At 31.4% G+C, this 23,581-nt stretch overlaps 1 protein-coding gene across 1 annotated transcript in view; it reads right to left on the reverse strand.

Annotated features, from left to right (window-relative positions):
* Positions 1-23,581, reverse strand: part of LOC114324351 (uncharacterized) — a 94,681-nt gene that overhangs the window by 56,930 nt on the left and 14,170 nt on the right. The window contains exons 5-7 of the mRNA XM_028272154.2: positions 17,641-17,774; positions 15,466-15,614; positions 2,955-3,130 (exon numbers count right to left, since the gene is read on the reverse strand). Of these exons, the coding sequence (XP_028127955.1) occupies positions 2,955-3,130; positions 15,466-15,614; positions 17,641-17,774 (459 nt within the window). The remainder of the gene's footprint in view (positions 1-2,954; positions 3,131-15,465; positions 15,615-17,640; positions 17,775-23,581) is intronic.

Here is a 23,581-nt window from a genome sequence, read left to right on the forward strand (position 1 = left end):
ATTTCTCATTGTTTTGACTACATACGTCTTTAATTATTTGAGAAGTCTCATCGAATCTTTGAGAAGTCTCGTCGAATCTTTTAGCAACATTTTCGAATTTATCGTCGCTTTTTCTAGAAGTTTCATTGATCGTTTCAGAAACAGTTTTTAATTTCGATAAGATTACTTGTTCTGCTGACTGGAAGTGGAACGTCTCTGGGTCATCTCCGTTCTTCGTGAGGACATCCTTGAGTCGTGCTTGTAGGACTATCTTGCACCCACTGCTGTCTAATTCGTACTCTTCTAATTGTTCACGGAGCTGTTTTATGGTCAGTTCTTGTAGCAACATCTTTGGTCGGCACACACGTACTTTTCAAAATGTCTAAGTCTTTCCGAATACCGAACAATCAACGCACTTCAATTATTCCCGACGAATAAAGTTCAAAAGTCTTTCCGAATACCGAACAATTAACGCACTCCGATTATTCCCGACGAATAAAGTTCAAAAGTCTTTTTTTCACTTTTCATTTATTTACACTCCACACCGTTAACACCACTGTAGCGGTTATTTACTGTAATTACTTCTAATTACAATCAAACTAGCGGTTCGTAATTTATATACGACTTTATTTTTTATTTATACAAGTTTACTTTACAAACTTTAGCTTAAGACTAACTCTATTTACAAATATGTCCTATTTATATATGCGATACAGATATTCCAGAAATATCTATATATCTCCAGCTATGTCCATGTGACCGCTTGCACGTCATCGGCGCTGCATCGGCGTATCTCGAAACATCGATAGTGTTCTGTCTGTGCGGAGACGGGAGCTGGTATACGAGGGTAGGTCAATAATTATTTTGTTACAATATGAATTTTACAAATTAGACAAATAGGCAATTAAAATGACATATTTATTTTTTCCCCACACGATTACTTAATTTTTTATAAAAAAATCAAATTTGAGTATAAATTAAAAGTTTGGTAACATAAATTTAAAAAAAATTACTTTTTTTACAAAAATTAATTTTTTTTTAACAAATATTTAACTTATGTTACCACCCAATCAACTAATTTATACAAACTAGAAAAAAATCAGGCCCGGATTTAAAAAATTAGTTCGTTTTGGTCTTAAAAAAATTTCACCCTGTATAGGCTTTTTGAAAACTCTAATATGAATTTTACAAATTAGACAAATAGGCAATTAAAATGGCATATTTATTTTTTCTCCACACGATTACTTAATTTTTTATAAAAAAATCAAATTTGACTATGAATAATTAAAAGTTTGGTAAAGTGAACAATATTTACTAGAAACCAGATTAAAAAAAATTAACTTTTATTACAAAAATTAATTTTTTTTTGAATAAATATTTAATTTATGTTACCACCCAATCAACTGATTTATTCAAACTAGAAAAAAATCAGGCCCGGATTTGAAAAATTAGTTAGTTTTGGTCTTTTCTCTTTGGACTCTATAGTTTAACATAGACGTGATCAAATAGATAAATCTTAAATTTTTTCACTTAATTTTTGCGATTTAACTTTGCAATTCACGAATCTGCACCTTTTATTTTTAAAAATTCATAACCTTCATAAGAAGACGGAAAGTCTACAACAATTTTCATATTCACAATGGTAAGAGATAATTATGTGCTGTAAAATTTCAGAAAAAAATATTAAAATGGAACAGAGTTGTAGCGAGTTAAACCGTGATTTCATTTTTTTTTAGTTTTAGGTTAAAATTCCGATTTTGACAAACTTGATTTTTTAATAAAAAATTAAGTAATCGTGTGGAGAAAAAAATGAATATGCCATTTTAATTGCCTATTTGTCTAATTTGTAAAATTCATATTAGCGTTTTCAGAAAGAGTATACAGGGTGAAATTTTTTCTAAGACCAAAACGAACTAATTTTTTAAATCCGGGCCTGATTTTTTTCTAGTTTGTATAAATCAGTTGATTGGGTGGTAACATAAGTTAAATATTTGTTAAAAAAAAACTAATTTTTGTAATAAAAGTTAATTTTTTAAAATCTATGGTTCACTTTACCAAACTTTTAATTATTCAGTGTCAAATTTGATTTTTTTATAAAAAGTTAAGTAATCGTGTGGGGAAAAAAATAAATATGCCATTTTAATTGTCTATTTGTGTAATTTGTAAAATTCATATTATAGTTTTCAAAAAGCGTATACAGGGTGAACTTTTTTCTAAGACCAAAAAGGAACTAATTTTTTAAATCCGGGCCTGATTTTTTTCTAGTTTGTAAAAATCAGTTGATTGGGTGGTAACATAAATTAAATATTTGTTAAAAAAAATTAATTTTTGTAATAAAAGTTATTTTTTTTAAATCTATGGTTCACTTTACCAAACTTTTAATTCATAGTCAAATTTAATTTTTTAAAAAAAAATTAAGTAATCGTGTGGGGAAAAAAATAAATATGTCATTTTAATTGCCTATTTGTCTAATTTGTAAAATTCATATTATAGTTTTCAAAAAGCGTATACAGGGTGAAATTTTTTTTAAGACCCAAACGAACTAATTTTTTTGAAGCCGGACCTGATTTTTTCTAGTTTGAATAAATCAGTTGATTAGGTGGTAATAGTGTAACGATTGACCAAAATAAGAGACATATCGATCTAACCGTTCAAAAATTATGACGAATACAAATTTCTGTCAGAATGCGATACCCGCCCTGTATATTATTATACAATGGGAGCAGACACTTTTTAATGGTCATTTGTTATTCCCCATAGGAGCCTCTACACGAGGGAGGAGTATGTACAGTTCCTCATGACTCACCCTGTATATTTAAATATAAGTTAGTAAAAATAATAAATAAAAAATAATCGTACATAGAAAAGATTGCTTTACAAAAAAGCCAAAAGTCAGCTCGGATACCTACGATAAAAGGCTTTTAAAGTTTTTATAATAATTAAAGTATATCCTACTCATAATCAATTTAACTTACATAGGGGGGCCACAATTTTCAATAAACTCATCTTCTAAATGCGGCACTAAAGCATTTAACATTTTATAACTGAGGACTTTGATAACGCATGCATGCTCTCTAGGGTTACGTATTTTTTCTTCAGGACAGCTGATGATTTTTAACAACCTATAAATAATCTTGCTTCTTTCTAAAATCTATAAATTATACAAAAATAATTGCAACGACAGATCGTTTATGGAAAAAGATGTGTTTCTACAGTTTGTAGTTTTAGAATAAATCTATGGTGTCATGTTTTTCTTCTATAGTCTAATCTAGATATACAGGATGTTCAGAAACTCTACCGACAAACGAAGACAGGAGATTCCTCAGATAATTTTAAGACAATTAAACCAAATTCACCTTATCCGAAAATGCTTCCTAAGGGAGCTAGAGCTCTTTGAAGATGGCCTCTTGTAATTAGTTTTTCTTAAATACCTCCAGAACGCTTCTAGTTAGAAAAACGAAAATTGGTACGCTTATTTATGTTCTAGAGATGAATCGATTCCATCCATTGTGAATTTCTAGTACCAGTCGTAGGCGTCCGTTTTGGGTGGGGCAACGGTGATTTTATCGCATAACTTTTTTGTCTTTAACTTTTAAGCATTTTTGATACTGGATCATTAAATTGTGAGGTATTCAAGTACTAAAAGATACTCTTGCTTTAAGTCAATAGGGCACACCGTTTTCTAGAAAAATCGATTTGAAAATTTTTCGTTCCTTGAATTGAAAATTTTTTTCAAAAAAACGGTGTATTTTACCAACTTAAAGCAAGAGTAACTTTTAGTATGTACTAGTATACCTCATAATTTAATAATATAGTGTCAAAAATTCTTAAAAATTAAAGACCAGAAGTTTATGCGATAAAATAACCATTGATCTACCCAAAACGGACACATATGACCGGTACTAGAAATTCGCAATTAATGAAATCGATTCATCTCTGGAATATAAATAAACGTACCAGTCTTCGTTTTTCTCAATATTTTTGTTTTGAAATTTTTTTTGTGATATTCAAAAAACTAAAAATTTTCAAATCTATTTTTCTAGAAAACGATGTATCCTATCGACTTAAAGTAAGAATACCTTTTAGTATTATAATACCTTATATTTTAATAATCCAGACTGAAAGATGCTTAAAACTTAAAAACAAAAAAGTTATGCTATAATATAACTGTTGCCCTACCCAAAACGGACGCCTATGACCGGTACTAGAAATTTACAATGAACGGAATCGATTTATCCCCAGAAGATAAATAAGTATACCAATTTTTGTTTTTCTAAATAGAAGCGTTCTGGAGATATTTAAGATAAACTAATTACCAGACGCCACCTTCAAATAGCTCTAGCTCCTTTAGGAAGCATTTTCGGACTAGATTAATTGGGTTAAATTATCTTAAAATTATCTGAGGAATCTCCGTCTTCGTTTGTCGGTAGAGTTTCTGGACACCCTGTATAATATCCATAAAAAAAACTATTGTATCTTTGCGAGACCAAAAATTGCAAGTATGCAGGTAGTAATAGCATACCATAGCTAATAATGGAAGGAAACATAGAAGGAAAGCGTTGTCCTGGCAGACGATAAATGACCTGGCTACGTAATATCAACGATTGGACATGACTAGCATCAAAACCTTAATATGAAAAGCCCAGGATAGAGATGAATTTTCAGAAGTCATCGCCAACCTGCATTAGAAACGGCTCCTAAAAAAAGGAAGATGCAGGCAGTTAGAGAAATAAAGTATAACCAATATGGTAGTGCCATATTTGTTAGACCAAATTTATTAATCACTAAAAGCTCAGAAATCAATCAATAGAACATTGAAATCCTTTCTGTCAGATTAGATATATTGAGTAAAGTTATCTAGGACACATATTTCGTTGCAGCTCAAGGCAACTGTTCAGAGCAGCTGTCTCGAAGGTCAAAATAACCATGATGATTGCCAACTTTCGTCGCGGAGATGGCACTTAAAGACGAAGGACACATGTTCCATTTTTCCTGCTTGTTGCTGCAAATTTTGTTATCTTTTTCTAATTAACTGAAGAATAGCTGACAAAAATTTGGGAGTCCCTTTTCTTCTTCATACAGGGTGATTGATTAGTGTGAGGAAGCTCAGTAGATCTGTTATAGTAAAAATTACAAAAAAAAGTTATTAACAAAAATTGTAGGCAGCTTTAAACTCCACATTTTAAAATTAGTTACAATCTTACAGGGTGTTGCATAAGATGGTGACAGACCAAAATTATGTTTTTTTAAATGGAACACCCTGTATTTTATTTTAAATTTGAAATCTGCTTCACTTCTACATCACAGCAATGTAAAGTTTTATTATGTTATACCAGGTATTTAAAAAGTTATAACCAATATTACCTGAAAATCCTATCAAGTTTAACTCCCTGTATAATTAAAAAGGAGTGTAGGAACATTGATCTATTGCAACCATAGTTTTTTAATAATTGTTAAAAATTATAAAACATATTCGTTTTTATAATATTCGTTAAATCATATACAGGATAAGTCAAAATGCAAGTACATTATTTTCTTGGTAATTTTAAGTGGAACACCCTGTATTTTATATCTCTATCGAAAAGTACTACTATCGTACTTCAAATTTTATGAAGTACTCCCTATACCTAAAGTTATCAGTTTTCTAGATAATAATATTTTTATTTTTCCATCAAAGTATTAATTTGGTAAATATTTTAACGTTTACCAATAATTATTGTGAGTTGGCCATGATTGATTTGTCAGAAACTGACAGCTTGACATTATTGTTTATTAATTTAGTAACGAAATAACGACACAGAAAAGAAAACAATTTATTTCAAATAAAATTTATAAAAAATAACCGACGGAAAATTAAAAAAAATGACACAGAAAAATAAAAAACAACAGTAATTTTAACTTATCTTACTAAGTAAGGTGTTCAAAATGACCTCCCAAAACATTTATGCATACTTGAAAGCGGTCATTGAAAGAGTTGCTTACATTATTAAGCATTTATAAAGAAATATTTTGAAATGCAATTCGGATTCTATTTTTCATATCATCCCTTGTTGTTGGAGGTATTTTATATACTTCGTTCTTAACGTAACCCCAAAAAAATGAGTCCATTTTATTGAAATCTGGTGACCTTGGGGCCACCTTACCGGTACATCCCTTCCGATCTATCTTTCACCAAACTGATCATTAAGTTCACCACGTACTAATTCATTGTGGTGCGCAGGAGTACCGTCATGTAGAAACCACATTTGTTCACGTTATTAAGTGGAACTTCTTCTAGTAATATCGGTAACTGATTTACGATAAAATCTAAGTAAATCTCACCATTTAAGTTATCTTAAAAAAAATATGGTCCTACTATATGGTTACCGACGATACCTCCACACACATTTAGAGACCATCTTGTTTGACTATGTGTTACTATGTGGTATGGATTACTTGTTAAATAGTAGTGAAAGTTATGTCTATTAACAGAACCGTTTCGATGGAATGTAGCTTCATCACCAAATAGGACATAATCAAAAAAATCTCTGCTCATTAATTTTTTCTAAGTCCCATTCACAAAACACTATTCGTTTGTGCTATTCTTGGTGCTTTTGAATATGATAAGGGTGCATCTTGTTTTTAGATAGAATGTTTTGAACAGAGTAGTAACTAAGTTCTTGTTCATTGGAAATACTCCTTATACTTGTGTGTGGGTTTTCTGTAACTGCCATCAACACACTCATTTCGTTTTCCTCTGTCACACTAGTTTTTGTTCGTTCATGTTTTTCATAATCCACTGAACCAGTGCGGTTAAATCGATCTTTCAATTTTTCAAATGTATCTTGTCTAGGTTGTCGCCTATCTGAAAACCGTTCTTGATCAATTCTAGCTGATAGTAATTAATTTTTATTGCATTCCCCCAAAATCCAGATCATATCTACCATTTCATCAGTAGTAAAATTGATTATTGCTAATTTAAATTGAATTAATTACTGAATTACTAAATAATAATTGTTTCTAATTTACGGTGTAGCCCAATACTAAATTAATAAACAATAATGTCAAACTGTCAGTTTCTGACAAATCAATCATGGCCAACTCACAATAATTATTGGTAAACGTTAAAATATCTACCAAATCCATACTTTGATGGAAAAATAAAAATATCTAGAAAACTGATAACTTTAGGTATAGGGAGTACTTCATAAAATTTGAAGTACGATAGTAGTACTTTTCGATAGAGATATAAAATACAGGGTGTTCTATTTAAAATTACCCAGAAAATAATGTACTTGCATTTTGACTTACCCTGTATTTGATTTAACGAATATTATGAAAACGAATATGATTTATAGTTTTTAACAATTATTAAAAAACTATGGTTGCAATAGATCAATGTTTGATTTGATCAAAGTTTGGTCTGCCACCATCTTATGGAACACCCTGTAAGATAGTATCTAATTTTAAAATGTGGAGTTTAAAGCTGCCTAGAATTTTTGTCAACAACTTTTTTTGTAATTTTTACTATAACAGATCTACTGAGCTTCCTCACACTAATCAATCACCCTGTATATTAATTTAGTATGTAAGGCAAATTTAGTTGTATTGAAAACAATGTTATAATCTGATAGTGTCACTGAGTGGTTGAAACCAAATAAATAAAAATAATAAGAAACATACCAACGAGAAAGAAAAGAAACCCTTAGAGAAATCAATGTTATCACACTATAGGACAGAGCTAGAAGTAGAAGTGCAGATATACGACGTAGATGGAAGCTGGAGAACATCCAGGACTGGCTAAGAAAATAGAAGAGTAAAATGGAACGATCATAATACCTATCTATCTATCTATCTATTAGTCCATTGAAAGGTTACATTTAGTGTGCATTTCTTAGAGGAGTCAATTTTATTTTTTTAACCCGCGAGTAATCGCGCGGTGAGATAGAATCTCAATTTTTATCCTTTTTCGCGATAACTTGATGAAAAATTTTGCAATTTTGAAAAAAATTTCGTAAGTGCCTCGAGGAAGGGTGTAGTAATGCGTAGGAATTTTTTTTCTTCTTCTTCTTTTTGTGGAATTATGGCTTTGGGGAGAGCCAATTAGCTTTAACCAGCGAGTAGTCGCGCCGTTAGATAGAATCTCACATTTCATCCTTTTTCGTAATACAGTAAAACCTGTCAGTAACGGCCACTAAAAATGAAAAAACTATTGGCCGATATAGAAAGGTGGACGGTATTGCCAGTTTTTGTAGTCTACATATAATTGGTTTAGGAAATTTTTAAACTGGCCGTTAGGACAAGTGGCCGATGTTGGCAGGTGGCCGTTAATACAGGTTTTTTTAGTAAAATTGTTAAAAATATATATTTTCAATATAAAAAGTAGATAAAAATAGTACAAAATAAAAATTTGTTTTAAATCCGTATTTTGAGATAGAATCTCACACGCGACCATCGACGTTACAGAAGTGAGCGCGACTACTCCCGGGTTAATGTGTAGGGGGGTTCAGTAGAAGCTTAAGTTCAAGTTTTTGGGGTTGAGGCCCTTGTCCCCCGGCCGCCATCTTGGAAAAAGAGGTGCAAAGGACTTTCGCGCTGTATTTTATATCTATTACTTTTTATCGTAAAGTGACCAAAAAAAAGTTATAAACAAAAATAAGAGAAAATTTTGTAAGAAATTTCCTTTTGGAGGTTATACCTTTTTTTACGTTCATTTCACAATAAAATAACATCATAGCGATTTTGTAGAGAATTTTTCAATAAACAATTTTCACTATAAAGTTGTTTAATTTTATTTATTATCTAGGTTTTACAGCGCTCCAAACTTGACCAGATTCTCGAATTCTCGTAGAAAAATAATGCTTTTCTATCTATATATTAGACGAGCGGCATTAACCGTTATGCCAACCACGAAAATTAAAATTAAGATGAATGATCAATTTTGGTCTATTTTTATGTTTTCGAGGTCGCTGAATCCGAATATGAAGTTTATTTTTATCTAGAGTTAGTGGAACATGTTAAAAAAATAAATTTTATACAAAAATGCCAAAAATCAATTTTGATGATTTTTCAAATTGACCTCGCTGTATCTTTGGTCGCTGTAAATATTTCCTTTTAAAAATTTTACTGTCATCTTTGAAGTATGTAGATAACAATGAAATTTGTCCAAAATGTTTAAACACATTAAAAAAGGAGTTGTTAATTTATTAACATTTTGTCATCATATTTCGTTAGTTTCATGTTTACTTAAAAAAGTTGAGTGACAAACTTTTTAGTTTATAATTTTAACCAACACAACAATAAAATATAGTTTATGAATAAGTTTTTTGGAAAATTTTAAGTCAAAATATATAATAGGAAAAAAGTTATGTTACTTCATATACAAGCGGCACACCCCAAAAAACGCTTATATCTCGAGATCCTGACCACGGTGTGGTGAATGGCTAATTTTTATCATACTTTATGATTTTGATATAAAAAATCGTTTTTTGCTCAGCTTAAGAATTTGCATTTTGCGGTTGCGTCATTCTTCTTCTGAAGCGGCGAATTTGTCCTCAAACAACTTCTTGGGCCTTTTCTATAAATTCTTAGAGTTATAAGTTTTATAGTGGGAAGAAAGGTAAAAAACAGATTAATAATAGCATAAGAATTTTAAAATCATAATAAATTCTATGAATAAAAATATATATAGATAGAAAAGTAAGCCTAACTTTTGTTTTTATTGTATCCCTATGAGCATTCGAGAATCTGGTCAAGTTTGGAGCGCTGTAAAACCTATATAAATAAATAGAATTAAACAACTTTATAGTGGAAATTGTTCGCTGAAAAACCCTCTACAAAATTGATATAATGTTATTTTATTTTAAAATGAACTGAAAAAAAGTTATAACATCCAAAAGGAAACTTGTTAAAAAAAATTTACATATTTTTGGTTATATCTTTTTTGTTGGTCACTTGACGATAAAAAGTAATAGAAACAAAATTGTGGAAAATTTAATTTGCTACATTTTATGTTTAATTAGATTTTCCGTAGGGTTTGTAGTTTACGAGATATAGCGCGAAACCCCTTTGCACCCCATTTCCAAGATGGCGACCGGGGGACAAGGATGGCGACCCCAAAAACTTGAACTTAAGCTTCTACTGATCCCCCCTACACAATAAAGAAATAAAATTGACTCCTCTAAGAAATGCAAGGTACGGCCTAAAAAATGTAACATTTTAATGGACTATATCTAATTAGCCTTCTTCGGTCCATCTTTGGACATAGGCCTCCCCAATCCTTTTCCAGTCTTCTCTGTCTGTCGCTACAGTTATCCACCTAGAGCCCACGTGTTTCTTGACATCATCTGCCCATCTCATTTGTGGCCTTCCTCTGCTTCGTTTATATTTCCACGGTCTCCAATTTATGAGAATTTTGTTCCATCGGTCTTCTTTTTGTCTTATAGTGTGTCCGGCAAATCTCCATTTCAACTTTGCAACTTTTTGTCTAACATCCCTAACTTTGGTTTTCTCTCTTATTAGCCCAGTAAATGAACGGGAAATTCGGCGATACCGTGTAATTTTCAGGGGCAACTCCGAATTGCATGAAAATTTGGATTTAGGTTCTACTTACCCTCCACTTCAAAGTTGAAATTGTGCCGTTGGTTGCTTTTACTTAGGGGGTGACAGTCACCCCTTCTCGGGGGGTGAAAAAACATACGTTCAAGATAAGACCGGAAATGGATAAATTGACCGATTTTAAGCAACTTTTGTTCTATAGAGTTTTTTTTACGTAAGTCAATACTTTTCGAGTTATTTGCCATTGAAAATGTTGATTTTTCGACAAAAAAAACTACGTTTTCAGACGGTTTTTCGCAAATAACTCAAAAAGTAAATATTTTATCGAAAAAATATCCTTAGTAAAAGTGTAGCTTATAAAAAACCCAAAAAAATGGTGTTTCAGTAAAGTCTATCAATCAAATAAAAAACAAAGTTGTAGCTCTTGAAAAATACGTTCTTATTCGTCTAATTTCAAATCGAATATTTCAAGGTGAAATCACCGAAAAATTAAGCACCTTTCGGGAAAAACCCATTTAAACTTTTTTAAAGTGTTTATAAAAAGTTTGTTTTAATTGTTAACAAAAGTTTTAGCATTAAAAATAAGCGAGTTACGCTCAAAATAAAGTTGGCTCTCTTTTTTTTTGTAAAAAATCATGAAAATCTCGCCGTGTTTAGCCCCCCAAATGAAATTAATCGCTACCGCTTTACAAACAATTTACTTACTATTTTTTATATGATATGTCAGTCTCACCGGTTTAAAGTGTTTATTTTTGAAAGGGTTATAATTGAAAAAGCTTGAATGGGTCACTAATCACGAGTGTATGCAAATTTTGAACAGCCATATCTTAACCAACTTTTGTCTTACGGAGAAACAAAATGAAACTAGCATATTTATAATAGCAAAACCTACATTTTTTTACTCTTTAATATTTTTCTTATCACTAATACTTTTTAAGTTATTTTGAAAAAATGAAATTTTTCAAAAATTTTTAGAAATTTTTTTTTACTATAAAACCAAATGTTTCCAAAAATAAGCAATTCAAACCAATCAAACTTACAGATCATATAAACAATACACATACAGTTAAAATAGATGGTAAAGCCAAACGATTAATTTCATTTAGGGTGCTAAATAGAGGGAGGTTTTCACGATTTTTGTTACCAAAAAAAAGGGGCCAACCTTTTTTTTCAGTCTAACTCGTTTATTTTTGATGCTGTAAACTTTTGCAAAAAACAAATAATAATAAGTTTTTTTTCGATACTTTAAAAATGTTAATAGCGTTTTCCCGAAAAACGCTTCTTTCTTCGGTGATTTCGCGTTGAATTATTGGATTTAGAATTAGACGAAGAAAAACATATTTTTCATGAGCTACAACTTTGCTTATGCTCAATTTGTAGACTTTACTTATGCTCAATTTGTACACCATTTTTTTCATTTTTTTATAGGCTACACTTTTGCTAAAAATATTTTTTTCGATACAATATTTACTTTTTGAGTTATTTGGGAAAAACGGTCTGAAAACGTAGTTTTTTTGCCGAAAAATCAACATTTTAAATCGCGAGTAACTCGAAACGTATTGACTTACGTAAAAAACTTTATGGAACAAAAGGTGCTTAAAATAAGTCAATTTATCGATTTCCGGCCCTATTTTAAACACGCAGTTTTCACCCCCGAGAAGGGGTAAATGTCACCCCCAAGTAAAAGCAACCAACGGCATAAATTCAACTTTGAAGTTTAGGGTAAGTAGAACCTAAATCCAAATTTTCATGCAATTCGGAGTTGCCCCTGGAAATTACACTCCAAAACGGTCATTTATTGGGCTATATCCACTCGTTGCTCTTTTTATCCATTAGTCTTATGTGCAACATTTGCCTTTCCATTGCTCTTTGCGTTTTTATGATCTTGTCCATGTTTGCTTTTGTAAACGTCCACGTTCGGGAACCGTAAGTGAGAACAGGGAGTACGCATTGTAGGCGAGCGGGAGATACCCCTAAAATGACCAGGTACTGACCACGGAGAGGTGAATGGCTAATTTTATTCATACTTTATATTTTTGAAGGTGCTGAAAACGAAAATGAGGTTTATTTTGAATTTTATGTGGGGGAACATTGTCAAAATCGCAATTTGAACCTAAAAATAAAAAAAAATCACGTTTTTTTGCGTTTACCTCGCTACAACTCTGTTTCCTTTTAATATTTTTTTGTGAAATTTTTACAGTATATATTTCTCACCTTTCTTAAGAGAATGGTACTTACCTCAAGCTTTCAGTCTAATTCTAATAAAAGTTATGAATTTTTTAAAGTGAAAGGTGCAGATTTCTGAATTGCAAAGTTCAATCGCAAAAGTTGAGCGACGAAGTTTGAAATTTAGCTTTTTAATCACGTGTGTGTTAAAGTATAGAGTACAAAGAAGTTTTTTTTGCAAAGTTTTAGATCAAAATGTTTTATAGAAAAAAAATAGTGCAACTTTTATTATCGACATTAGAAATCCCTAATATAACGGTTATTTTTCGAGATACTGACCATGGGTGGTGAATGGCTAATTTTGGTCTTAGATTATGTTTTTGACGGTGCTGAAAACAAAAATGAAATTTATTTTAAATTTTAGGTGGGGGAATATTGTCAAAATCGCAATTTTACCATAAAAATAAAAAAAAGTGAAATCACGTTTTTTGCGTTTAACTCGCTACACCTATGGTCGATTTTAATATTTTTTTCTAAGGTTTATACACTGTATGTTGATCACTTTTTTTAAGACAACGGTATCTGTTTTAAGATTCTAGTCTTATTCTAGTAAAAGTTATGAATTTTTTTAAGTAAAAGGTGCAGATTCGTGAATATCGAAGTTTAATTGCAAAAGTTGAGAGGCAAAATTTAAAAATTATCGTATCAATCACGTGTATTTTAAAACATAGAGTACAAAGAAGTTTTCTGGAAAGTTTTAGTTACAAATGTTTAATAGAAAAAAAAATGGCGCAACTTTTAATATAGACGTTGTACATCCCCAAAATAACACTTATTTTTCGAGATACTGACCATGGGAGGTGAATGGCTAATTTTGGTCTTATTTTATGTTTTCGATGGTGCTGACAATGAAAAAGTGGTTTATTTTGAATTTTATGTGAGGAAACATTGTCAAAATCGCCATTTTAACCTAAATACGAAAAAAAAAGTGAAGTTACGAATTATTACGTTTAACTCACTACAACTCTGTTCAATTATAATATTTTTTTTCTAAAATTTCTACACCATATATTTCTCACCTTTGTGAAGACTATAAAAGTAACTGGAGTCTTTCAGTCTTTTTTTTATAAAAGTTATGAATTTTAAAAAATAAAAGGTGCAGATTCGTGAATTGCAGAGTCAAATCGCAAAAATTTAGTGACAAAATTTAAAATTTATCTATTTGATTTCATTTATGTTAAATCATAGAGTTCAAAGAAGTTTTTTGGGGAGTTTTAGGTCTAGATGTGTTATAGAAAAAATATGGTGCAACTTTAAATTTTAAGAAAAACGTGGTTTAACTTTCTTTTATTTTTAGGGCAAAATTGCGATTTTGACAATGCTCTCCCACCTAAATTCAAAATTAACTTGATTTTCGTTTTCAACACGATTTTCGATTTCAAATTTTGTCAGTCAAATTTTGCGATTAAACTTTGCAATTCACGAATCTGCACTTTGTACTTTAAAAGATTCATAACTTTTACTAGAATAAGACTAAAAGCTTAAAGCAGAAACCATTGTCTTCAAAAATGTGAGCGGTATATAGTGTACAAACTTTAGAAAAAAATAATAAAACGGACCAGAGTTGTACAATTGCAATTTTGACAATATTCCCCCACCTAAAATTTAAAATAAATTTCATTTTCGTTTTTGTCACGGTCAAAAACATAACCTAAGACCAAAATTAGCCATTCACCACCCATGGTCAGTATCTCGAAAAATAAGCGTTATATTGGGGATTTCTAATGTCGACATTAAAAGTTGCACTATTTTTTTTTCTATAAAACATTTTATTCTAAAACTTACCAAAAAACTTCTTTGTACTCTCTACTTTAACATAAAGGTGATTAGGAAGCTAAATTCTAAACTTCGTCACACAACTTTTGCGATTAAACTTTGCAATGCACATAACCGAACCTTTTCCTTTGATAAATTCATAACCTTATCAGGATAAGAATAAAAGCTTGAAACAGGTACCGTTGTCTTTAGAAATTTTAGAGCTATATTTTATAAAAAACTCAGAAAAGAATATTGAAATAGAATAGAGTTGTAGCGAGGTAAACGCAAACAACGTGATTTCATTTTTTTTTATTTTTAGGTTAAAATTGCGATTTTGACAATGTTCCCCCACATAAAATTCAAAACAAACTTCATTTTCGTTTTCAGCACCATCGAAATTATAAAGTATGAATAAAATTAGCCATTCACCCCTCCGTGGCCAGTATGTCGACAACCAAAACCAAGCGCTTTTTTGAGGGTGTCCCGCTCGTGTATTGATTGTATACCTTGGTCTTAACATGTTGTGGATATCTTTTGTTTTTAAGGATATAGCTTAGTTTTCCAAATGCCGCCCATGCCAGTCTAACTCGTCTTTTGATCTCTGCTGTTTGGTTTTCCTTGTTAAGTTTTATACTTTGACCCAGATATATATAATCGTGAACTTGTTCTATTTCATCTTGTCCGATCCTCATTGTGATGTCCTCATCTGTATTTGTTATGATTTTGGTCTTGCTGTAATTCATATTAAGGCCTATCTTTCCGGCTTCTATGTCCAGTTCTTTCATCATTTATCTAATGACAACAAATAGAGTAGTAAAGACAGCGAGAGGCGATTCCCAAATAGGAGGACGATTAGTGGAAAGACCACGGAAACCATGGAATGATAACTAACTGGAGGCACATTAAAAAACAGACAGAATTATGTCTATACAAAAAGATGAAGAAGAGAATAAGAAACATATTTACCAGTTTTCCTCCTCTGTATTTTAGGTATAGGGGAATGAGATATATAAATAACTGTAAATAGACGAAATCATCTTCAGAAAGTGCATTTTTCAAAACTAGCAGATTGTTAGCGAGCGTTGATACCTCGTGAAAAGTAGTATTTAGCAAATCTGTAAAATAATTATGATACAAGATAAATTGTTAATAATAAATTGTAAGAAATACAATCGTCTACTTTCATTTTAACATCATTTCTCTACGCAAAGAGGTTAAAACATGGTGTTTTGTGAGGACTGCAGGGAAAGGGACCGGTTGGAAAGCCAAGAAAGCGCTGGGAAGACACAGTAAACAACGACGCATAAGCCCTGTTAGGAGTCCGTGTATGGAGAAGAGCAGCCACAGACAAGCAAGGGTGGAGGCAAAAAATAAAGGAGGCCAAGGCTCAATTTGGGCTGTAGTGTAGTAGAAGTTTTGTGAGGACACAAATCGTTTAAAATCGGCAAAGAAAATCAAATAGCCGAAATAAAAAGACGCACTTGGGTAGCTTTCGGCAAGTTAAGCTTTATCTTGAAGAATAAAGATATACCAATGTGTCTAAACCGTAGAGTTTATGAAAAATGTATTTTGCCTGTAACTACATATGGACTGGAGACCATGGCCTTTACAAAGAAAACCTTAGAGCAGCTCAGTACAACACAAAGAGCGATGGAGAGGGCCATGCTAGAGATTAGTTTGAGAGAAAGAATTCGAAATATCGACATTCGTGAAAGAACAAAGATTGCTGATGTCGCAGAACGTATAGCAAGGCTCAAATGGCAATGGGTCGGACATCTTGCCCGAGATAATACCGAAAAATGGACACAGAGACTAAATCTGGAGACAAAGAGAGAACAGGCGAGGAGTAGGCAGGCCGCAGAAGAGGTGGGCAGATGATATCAAACAAGTCGTGGGCAAGCAGTGGATGAGAATTGCCAAGAGTAGAAATCGATGGAAGCGAATGGAAGAGGCCTATGTCCAGCAGTGGACGAACACAGGCTGAAGAAGAAGAAGAAGAAGTTTTGTGAGGCAAATTGTCTTCTTCTCTTCTTCTTCTTAGACCAGGCGGGACTCGTTAGTCTCTGGCACTTGGTCAAAAGACCTTTGTTTTTTACCATACCTTGTTTTTTTCTTTAACTCTAATAAGTTCTGTGAACTCAACGAAGGTCAACAGATTTATTATTGGCAGTTTTAGGATCTCTTCTGGTTCAAACCTTATTTGACCAGTGAATTCCTCCGTTACGTCACTTAGCACACTGCAATGGCATAGTATGTGTATGGCAGTTACTCCTTCCATTTTGCACTTTCTGCACCATCATGATTCATTCACCTCACATTCACTGGAAATGTCCAGTTACCATTACAGTGACCGTTTTGATCTCTCGTTTATTGAGGTTCATCAAACTCTTTAAGAGTTTTTTATCAAATTCTTGATTATTTTTTAGTCTGGATTTGCTCTTGAGTGGCTCTCTATTTCTTTTGATGATTCCTTATCAGCCATTTCTGAACCTCGTTTTTTGTAGCATCTTTAGTGATGCCACAGAAAGTTTCTGGGCCTTTTATAATTCTTTGGAGCCTCGTTGTTTGCCAATATATCTGCTCGTTAGTTCCCATGCATCCCTTCATGAACCGGTTCCCATATTAAAGACACTTTATTGTCTTTTTTCAGGTTGTTGAGGAGATCTTTGCAGTTTCTCACCAGTTTTGATTTCGTGAGTGAGTTCTTTACTACCAGAATCTTTATCTGTGTAAATATTGATTCTCTTAGCTTTAGGGTATTCGTCAATGATTTCATCAATGCAGGCCACCAACCTGGAATACAGTTGTGTGTTAACCTAGGTAAATTGTACCTAGACGTATTGTAGTAATAAAAGTTTAATTCTAACATCGCCCATTAGCTTCCAACAAGTTTGGATTCGCAGTTCACTTAATTCGCCATCGATATTGCTTTTTATAGAGGTCGCTACTATCATTGTGTTATGTTACTATAACAGCGATATAGATACACAGCGTTTCATTTCAATTCGAGCTAGGAGCTACCACAACTTTTCCTCATGAGATGTGAAAGTTAGTTACTACAAATGTGAAGGAACTTATACAAGAGCTTTGTTTGTTTTTTAAATAATTATGAATGTTATTAATAGTATACTTTCATCCTACCTTGCGCTAAGCCACTGGGAATGAAATCTACACTTGGAAAAAGTTCCAGTATCCAAATTATAGCAGTCAGAAGGAAATTTCTGGCAAAATGATTTTTATGTTTTGTTACATAGACATAAACGTATCTTACATTCCTAAAACATATAGGTACAAAAACATTAAGAGGTTACATCAGCGTGTCATCAATATTAATTCGAGAGATAGTAGCACCGTTTTCGAAAGTTCTGCGAACCTTTGGCAACAGTGCGTAGGCAGTACGTGACATTATCAAAGATGAAGGCACAATATTGTGATAATAATATACCCATAGGCGCGCTAAATTTTGCCAAATCAGTCAGTTAATTTCGATTTCTTGTTATAGATAATCGATTTTAATAATTCCAATGTGATACAAAATCTAGGCATCAGATAAAAAAATTTATTTGAAGGAAGTGTATTTTTTTGTTCTTTTTAATAGTCCTGTCGCCAGGGGGGGTACAACGGCCTCCTTTATTCAGATGGACTTAGCCGAGTTTTTTATGTATTTTGACCCGTAGAACACGAATTTTTTGGGTAACAGTTGATCCGGATGTCGATGAGATTGTTATAAACAAAGATTTGAGGAATTAAATAACAGCGATTTCTTGCACAACAAAACATTTTTTTTTGTATTTTTTGGGTCATTCTAAGCAAAAAATGTTCTAACAAGTTCTTTCGTAGGATGCAAAGTTTTCGAGATAAACGCGGTTAAACTTTCAAAAAATCAAAAAATTGCAATTTTTGAACCCGAATAACTTTTGACTAAAAAATAAAATAGCAATTCTGCTTACTGTATTTGAAAGTTCAAGTCAAATTATATCGGTTTCGATTATTTGCATTGCTAAAAATTTATTTTTTATTGTTAAACAAAGCTATAAACACATAGTGTTTCTCGTTCCCAATACATGCATTTTAATGCATCCGACGTAGAAATTGCCACGCTTGTACTTACCTACTCTACCTACTCGTTCTATTTTAAATGAGAGATCATTGAAAACAACACTCAAGCACTATGTGTTTTTAGTTTTGTTTAACAATACAAAAATAAATTTTTAGCAATGCAAATAATCAAAACCGATATAATTTGACTTGAACTTTCAAATGCGGTACGCAGAATTATTGCTGTTTTATTTTTTAGTCAAAAGTTATTTGGGTTCAAAAGTTGCAATTTTTCGATTTTTTGAAAATTCAACCGCATTTATCTCGTGAACTATGCATCCTACGAAAAAACTTGTCAGAACATTTTTGCTTAGAATGACCCAAAAAAAATACAAAAAAATGTTTTGTTTTGCGAGAAATCGCTGTTATGTAATTCCTCAAGTGCTTTGTTTATAACAATCTTATCGAAATCCGGATAAGTGTTACCCAAAAAAATTCGTGTTCTACGGGTCAAAATAAATAAAAACACTTGTGCATCTGAATAAAGGAGGCCGTTGTACCCCCCCTGGCGACAGGACTATAATGGTGGTAAAGACTTCGTTTTTCTAATAGTTTATTTAATTAAGAGGGAACAGTAGCGATCAACAGGTAGAAAAAACGTGGTCCAAGATTCCGGCTGTAATTTTAAATATTTTTTCGAGATATTTGGTACACGTATTCGTATTCGTAATATAATAAAGAATGGCGGTACTCTGCAATTACTCTGCAATTAAATACAATATTAAAAAACGAGCCTGTACCGCCATTAAGAAGAACAAAAAAATACACTTTCTTCAAATAAGCTTTTTTATCCGATGCCTAGATTTTGTGTCATTTTGGAACTACATACTAAAAAGTTTTATTTCATTAGTAGTTCCAAAATGACACAAAATCTAGGCATCGGATAAAGTTTATTTGAAGAAAGTGTATTTTTTTGCTCTTCTTAATGGCTGTACAGGCTCGTTTTTTAAATATTGTATTTAATTGCAGAGTATTTTCACATAATAATATATTTTTCAAATTTAGCTCTATACCGCCATTCTTTATTATATTACGAATACGTGTGCCAAATATCTCGAAAAAATATTCAAAATTACAGTCGCAATCTTGTACCGCGTTTTTGATACCTGTTGATCGCTACTGTTTGCTCTTAACTAATAAGCTTGATATCTATCAACCGAAAGAGCAGGCAGGATTCCGAAAGGGTTACAGTACAGCGGATCATCTTCTTACAATCAGAACGCTAATAGAGAAAGCCAATGAATATCACTCGAAGTTATACATTTGCTTCGTTGATTATGAAAAGGCATTCGACTCCATAGAAATTTGGGCAATAGAGAGAGCTATGAACAACTTCAGGATAGATCCTCAATACAGAATGCTCGTACATAATATTTACAAGAAACAAGAAAGCTACAATGAAAATACAAATAGGTAGACGAAAAAACCAAAGCTATATCAATCAACAGATAATTTCACCAGGGAGATTTTATTTCACCAAAGCTATTCACACTGAGACTGGAAGACGTGTTCAAAGACATTAACTGGGTAGATAAAGGAATAAATATTAATAGAAAAAAACTGAGTCATTTGACATATGCTGACGACATTATAATATTCGCTACAAGTTTCGAAGAATTACAGACCATGAAAGAATACAGACCGAAATTACCAGAAGAATAATACGTGGGCAGGATTTGGAAAACTGAGTTGGATCTAGAAAAACAGTAAAATAGAACAATATTTTTGAAAACCAGAGTTTACGATCAGTGTATCCTCCCTATACTCACGTATGATTCACAGACGTGGACACTCACCAAGGCCAATATGGATAAAATAGTAAAGGCACAAAGAGCAATGGAAAGATCAATGCTCGAGGTGAGGCTTATAGACAAAAAAACAAATAAATGGATTCGAAGCAAAACCAAAGTAAAAGACGCAAGAGAACATGCTGCCAAATTAAAATGGAGCTTCGCAGGACGGTACACGACAATTAGACCGAAAGCAGTAGACCGAACTCATTGGACCGAAAAGCACTTTACCGAAACCTCACTAGACCGAACATCATTAGACCGAAATGGTACATGAATTAAAAAAGATTGCAGCAAATTATGCTAAGATTTTGTATATCTGTCTTTTTGTTTATTGTATTTTTTTGTATTATTTTATATATAGACTGTGTAAATTGTTACTCTGTACACTCTGATATGAAATAAAGTTCATGCTTAAACAAATTAGTGAAGGTAAAAATAAATTTAGGGTAGAGTGACGTTAACACCATTTTAACTGTTTCTAATAACCATCCAAATAACATTTAGTTGTAATTACATTTGTCTTATCTCTTTTACTGCGACAAGTAAAAAGAAATTAAGGGTAAATTTTATTTGCTTCTAATTTATAAAAAACTTAACTAAAAACAAATAAAAACAAAAAACAAAGCAAAAAAGAACAACATCTAAACTGTATTTATTATTTATAGTCTGGGCTGATTATCGGAGAATAGGCCATTTTTGGGAAAAGTTATTTACCAGCAATTTTATTGCTGGAATCGAATTATAACATCCTATATATTAATAATATAGGTATGCAAAGTCCTCAGATAGTGTGCTACTTTTTTTATAAACAAAATGGCGCCCGAAAATCGTGTTTTTTTCAATTATTGCTCTATAACTCCGAAGATTTTAATTTTACAACAAAAACACTCAAATAAAAATTCACCGTGATTAAATTCTGCATAGAGACGTGTTTTTTGCCGATCTACTCCGATGAAAATTTTCCTCGGAAAATGCGGGTTTTCTTTACAAAATCTTTAATTTTCAAATAAAGTTTTAAATAAGTAATTATTTACCAATAATTAAATAATTTGGTGACTTAAAAGCCTTCTTGGTTTAGATCATAGTTCCAGAAGCTGATAAAAATTAAACGAATAGTTTAGCAACAATTCAATTGTTAATTAATAATTTACGGTCGCAATAATAACCAAAATAATTATGATACACCGATCAAACTTTGAAATCTTATAAAGATGAGATGCCTATTTAACATTTTGTCGACAAAATATAAATTTTTTGTTTTTTTGCATAATCTTTAAATGTTAAAAAAATAGTTATAAACAAATTAACGTTTCTCAGAAAGTTTTTATTATATTGTAATTTTAAAAAATAGCTAAAATGCGCATTTCAAATTTCTTGAAAATGAATGCTTTAAAACTTTTTTGCAACCATTTGCAAAAAAAGTTATGAAACAGCAAAGTAAACATACGATTACTAGGGTGTTTATAATTTTTTTTAATTCTTTCAAAGCGTAGAAGTGAGTTTAAAGTACAAGCTAATTATTTACAAAAAAATATCGATTATCAGTTTAATGGTTCTATTTTAATTAAAGATTATAAATATATTTTTTTGCAATTTACACGCGCGAAAGTAGAATAATACAGTAATGTAGCTAAAATTTTCACTCGGAGCGACGACCGGCCGCGCGAGACGTACACTTTTATAAATAATATACAGCTGCGTGTCAGTCGCTTCGAGTGAACATTTTAGCTCCGACTCTGTATCAGGCCTACTTTTGCGCTAAAAATTACAAAAAAAAGTATTTTTAATCTTTGATTAAAATATAACCATTGCACTAATTTTTTACATACTTTGTGAGTAATTAGATTGTACCATAGACTCACTTTTAAGCTTTGAAACAATTAAAACAAATTATAAATAACGGAGAAATCGTATATTTATTTTGCTGTTTCATAACTTTTTTGCAAATGGTTGGAAAAATTTTTTAAAGCATTCATTTTCAAGACCTACGAAATACGCATTTTAAGTATTTTATAAAATTAGAATATAATAAACAATTTCTGAGAAATGTTATTTTTTTTATCACATTTTTTTTAAATATTTAAAGATTATGCAAAAAAATGAAAAATTTATATTTTGTCAACAAAATATTAAATAGGCATCACACCTTTATAATCTTTCTAAGTTTGATCAATGTCTCATGATTATTTTGGTTGTTATTGCGACTGTAAATTGTTAATTAACAATTGAATTGTTGCTAAAATATTCGTTTCATTTTCACCGGCTTCTGAATTTATAATCTACACCAAGAAAGCTTTTATTTTACCAAGCTATATAATTATTGATAAATAATTGCTGGCCCAAAAAATTTATTTGAAAATTCGAGATTTTGTTGGGAAAACCCACATTTTCCGAGGAAAATTTTCGTCGGAGCAAATCGGAAAAAACATGCTTCTATGTAGAATTAAATTGGGGTGGATTTTTATTTGAGTGTTTTTGGTGTAAAGTTAAAATCTTCGGAGTTATAGAGCAATAATTGAAAAAAATACGATTTGTCGGCGCCATTTTGTTTATAAAAAAAGTAGCACACTATCTGCGGACTTTGCATACCTATATTAATAATACATACGATCTTATAATTCGATTCCAGCAATAAAATTGCTGGTAAATAACCTTTCTTTGTACTTTACTAATTAGACCAGCGTATTATAACTATTTTTTTTTCAAAATTTAAAGATTATGCAAAAAAAAAGAAACATTTATATTTTGTCGATAAAATATTAAATAAGCATCTCATCTTTATAATCTTTATAAGTTTGATCAGCGTATCATGATTATTTTGGTTATTATTGCGATCGTAAATTGTTAATTAACAATTGAATTGTTGCTAAAATATTCGTTTAATTTTCACCAGCTTCTGGAATTACAATCTATACCAAGAAAGCTTTGATGTCACTAAGTTATTTAATTATTGATTAATAATTACTTACCGAAATCTTTATTTGAAAATTAGAGTTTTTGTTAGGAAAACTCGCATTTTCCGAGGAAAATTTTCGTCAGAGCAAATCGTGAAAAACCTATCTCTATGCAGAATTTAGTTGCGGTGAATTTTTATTTGAGTGTTTTTGTTGTAAAGTTAAAATCTTCGGAGTTATAGAGCAATAATTGAAAAAAGTACGATTTGTCGGCGCCATTTTGTTTATAAAAAAAGT

This window comes from Diabrotica virgifera, chromosome 1 (assembly GCF_917563875.1).
Source record: "Diabrotica virgifera virgifera chromosome 1, PGI_DIABVI_V3a".
NCBI classification, from domain to species: Eukaryota; Metazoa; Arthropoda; class Insecta; order Coleoptera; family Chrysomelidae; genus Diabrotica; species Diabrotica virgifera.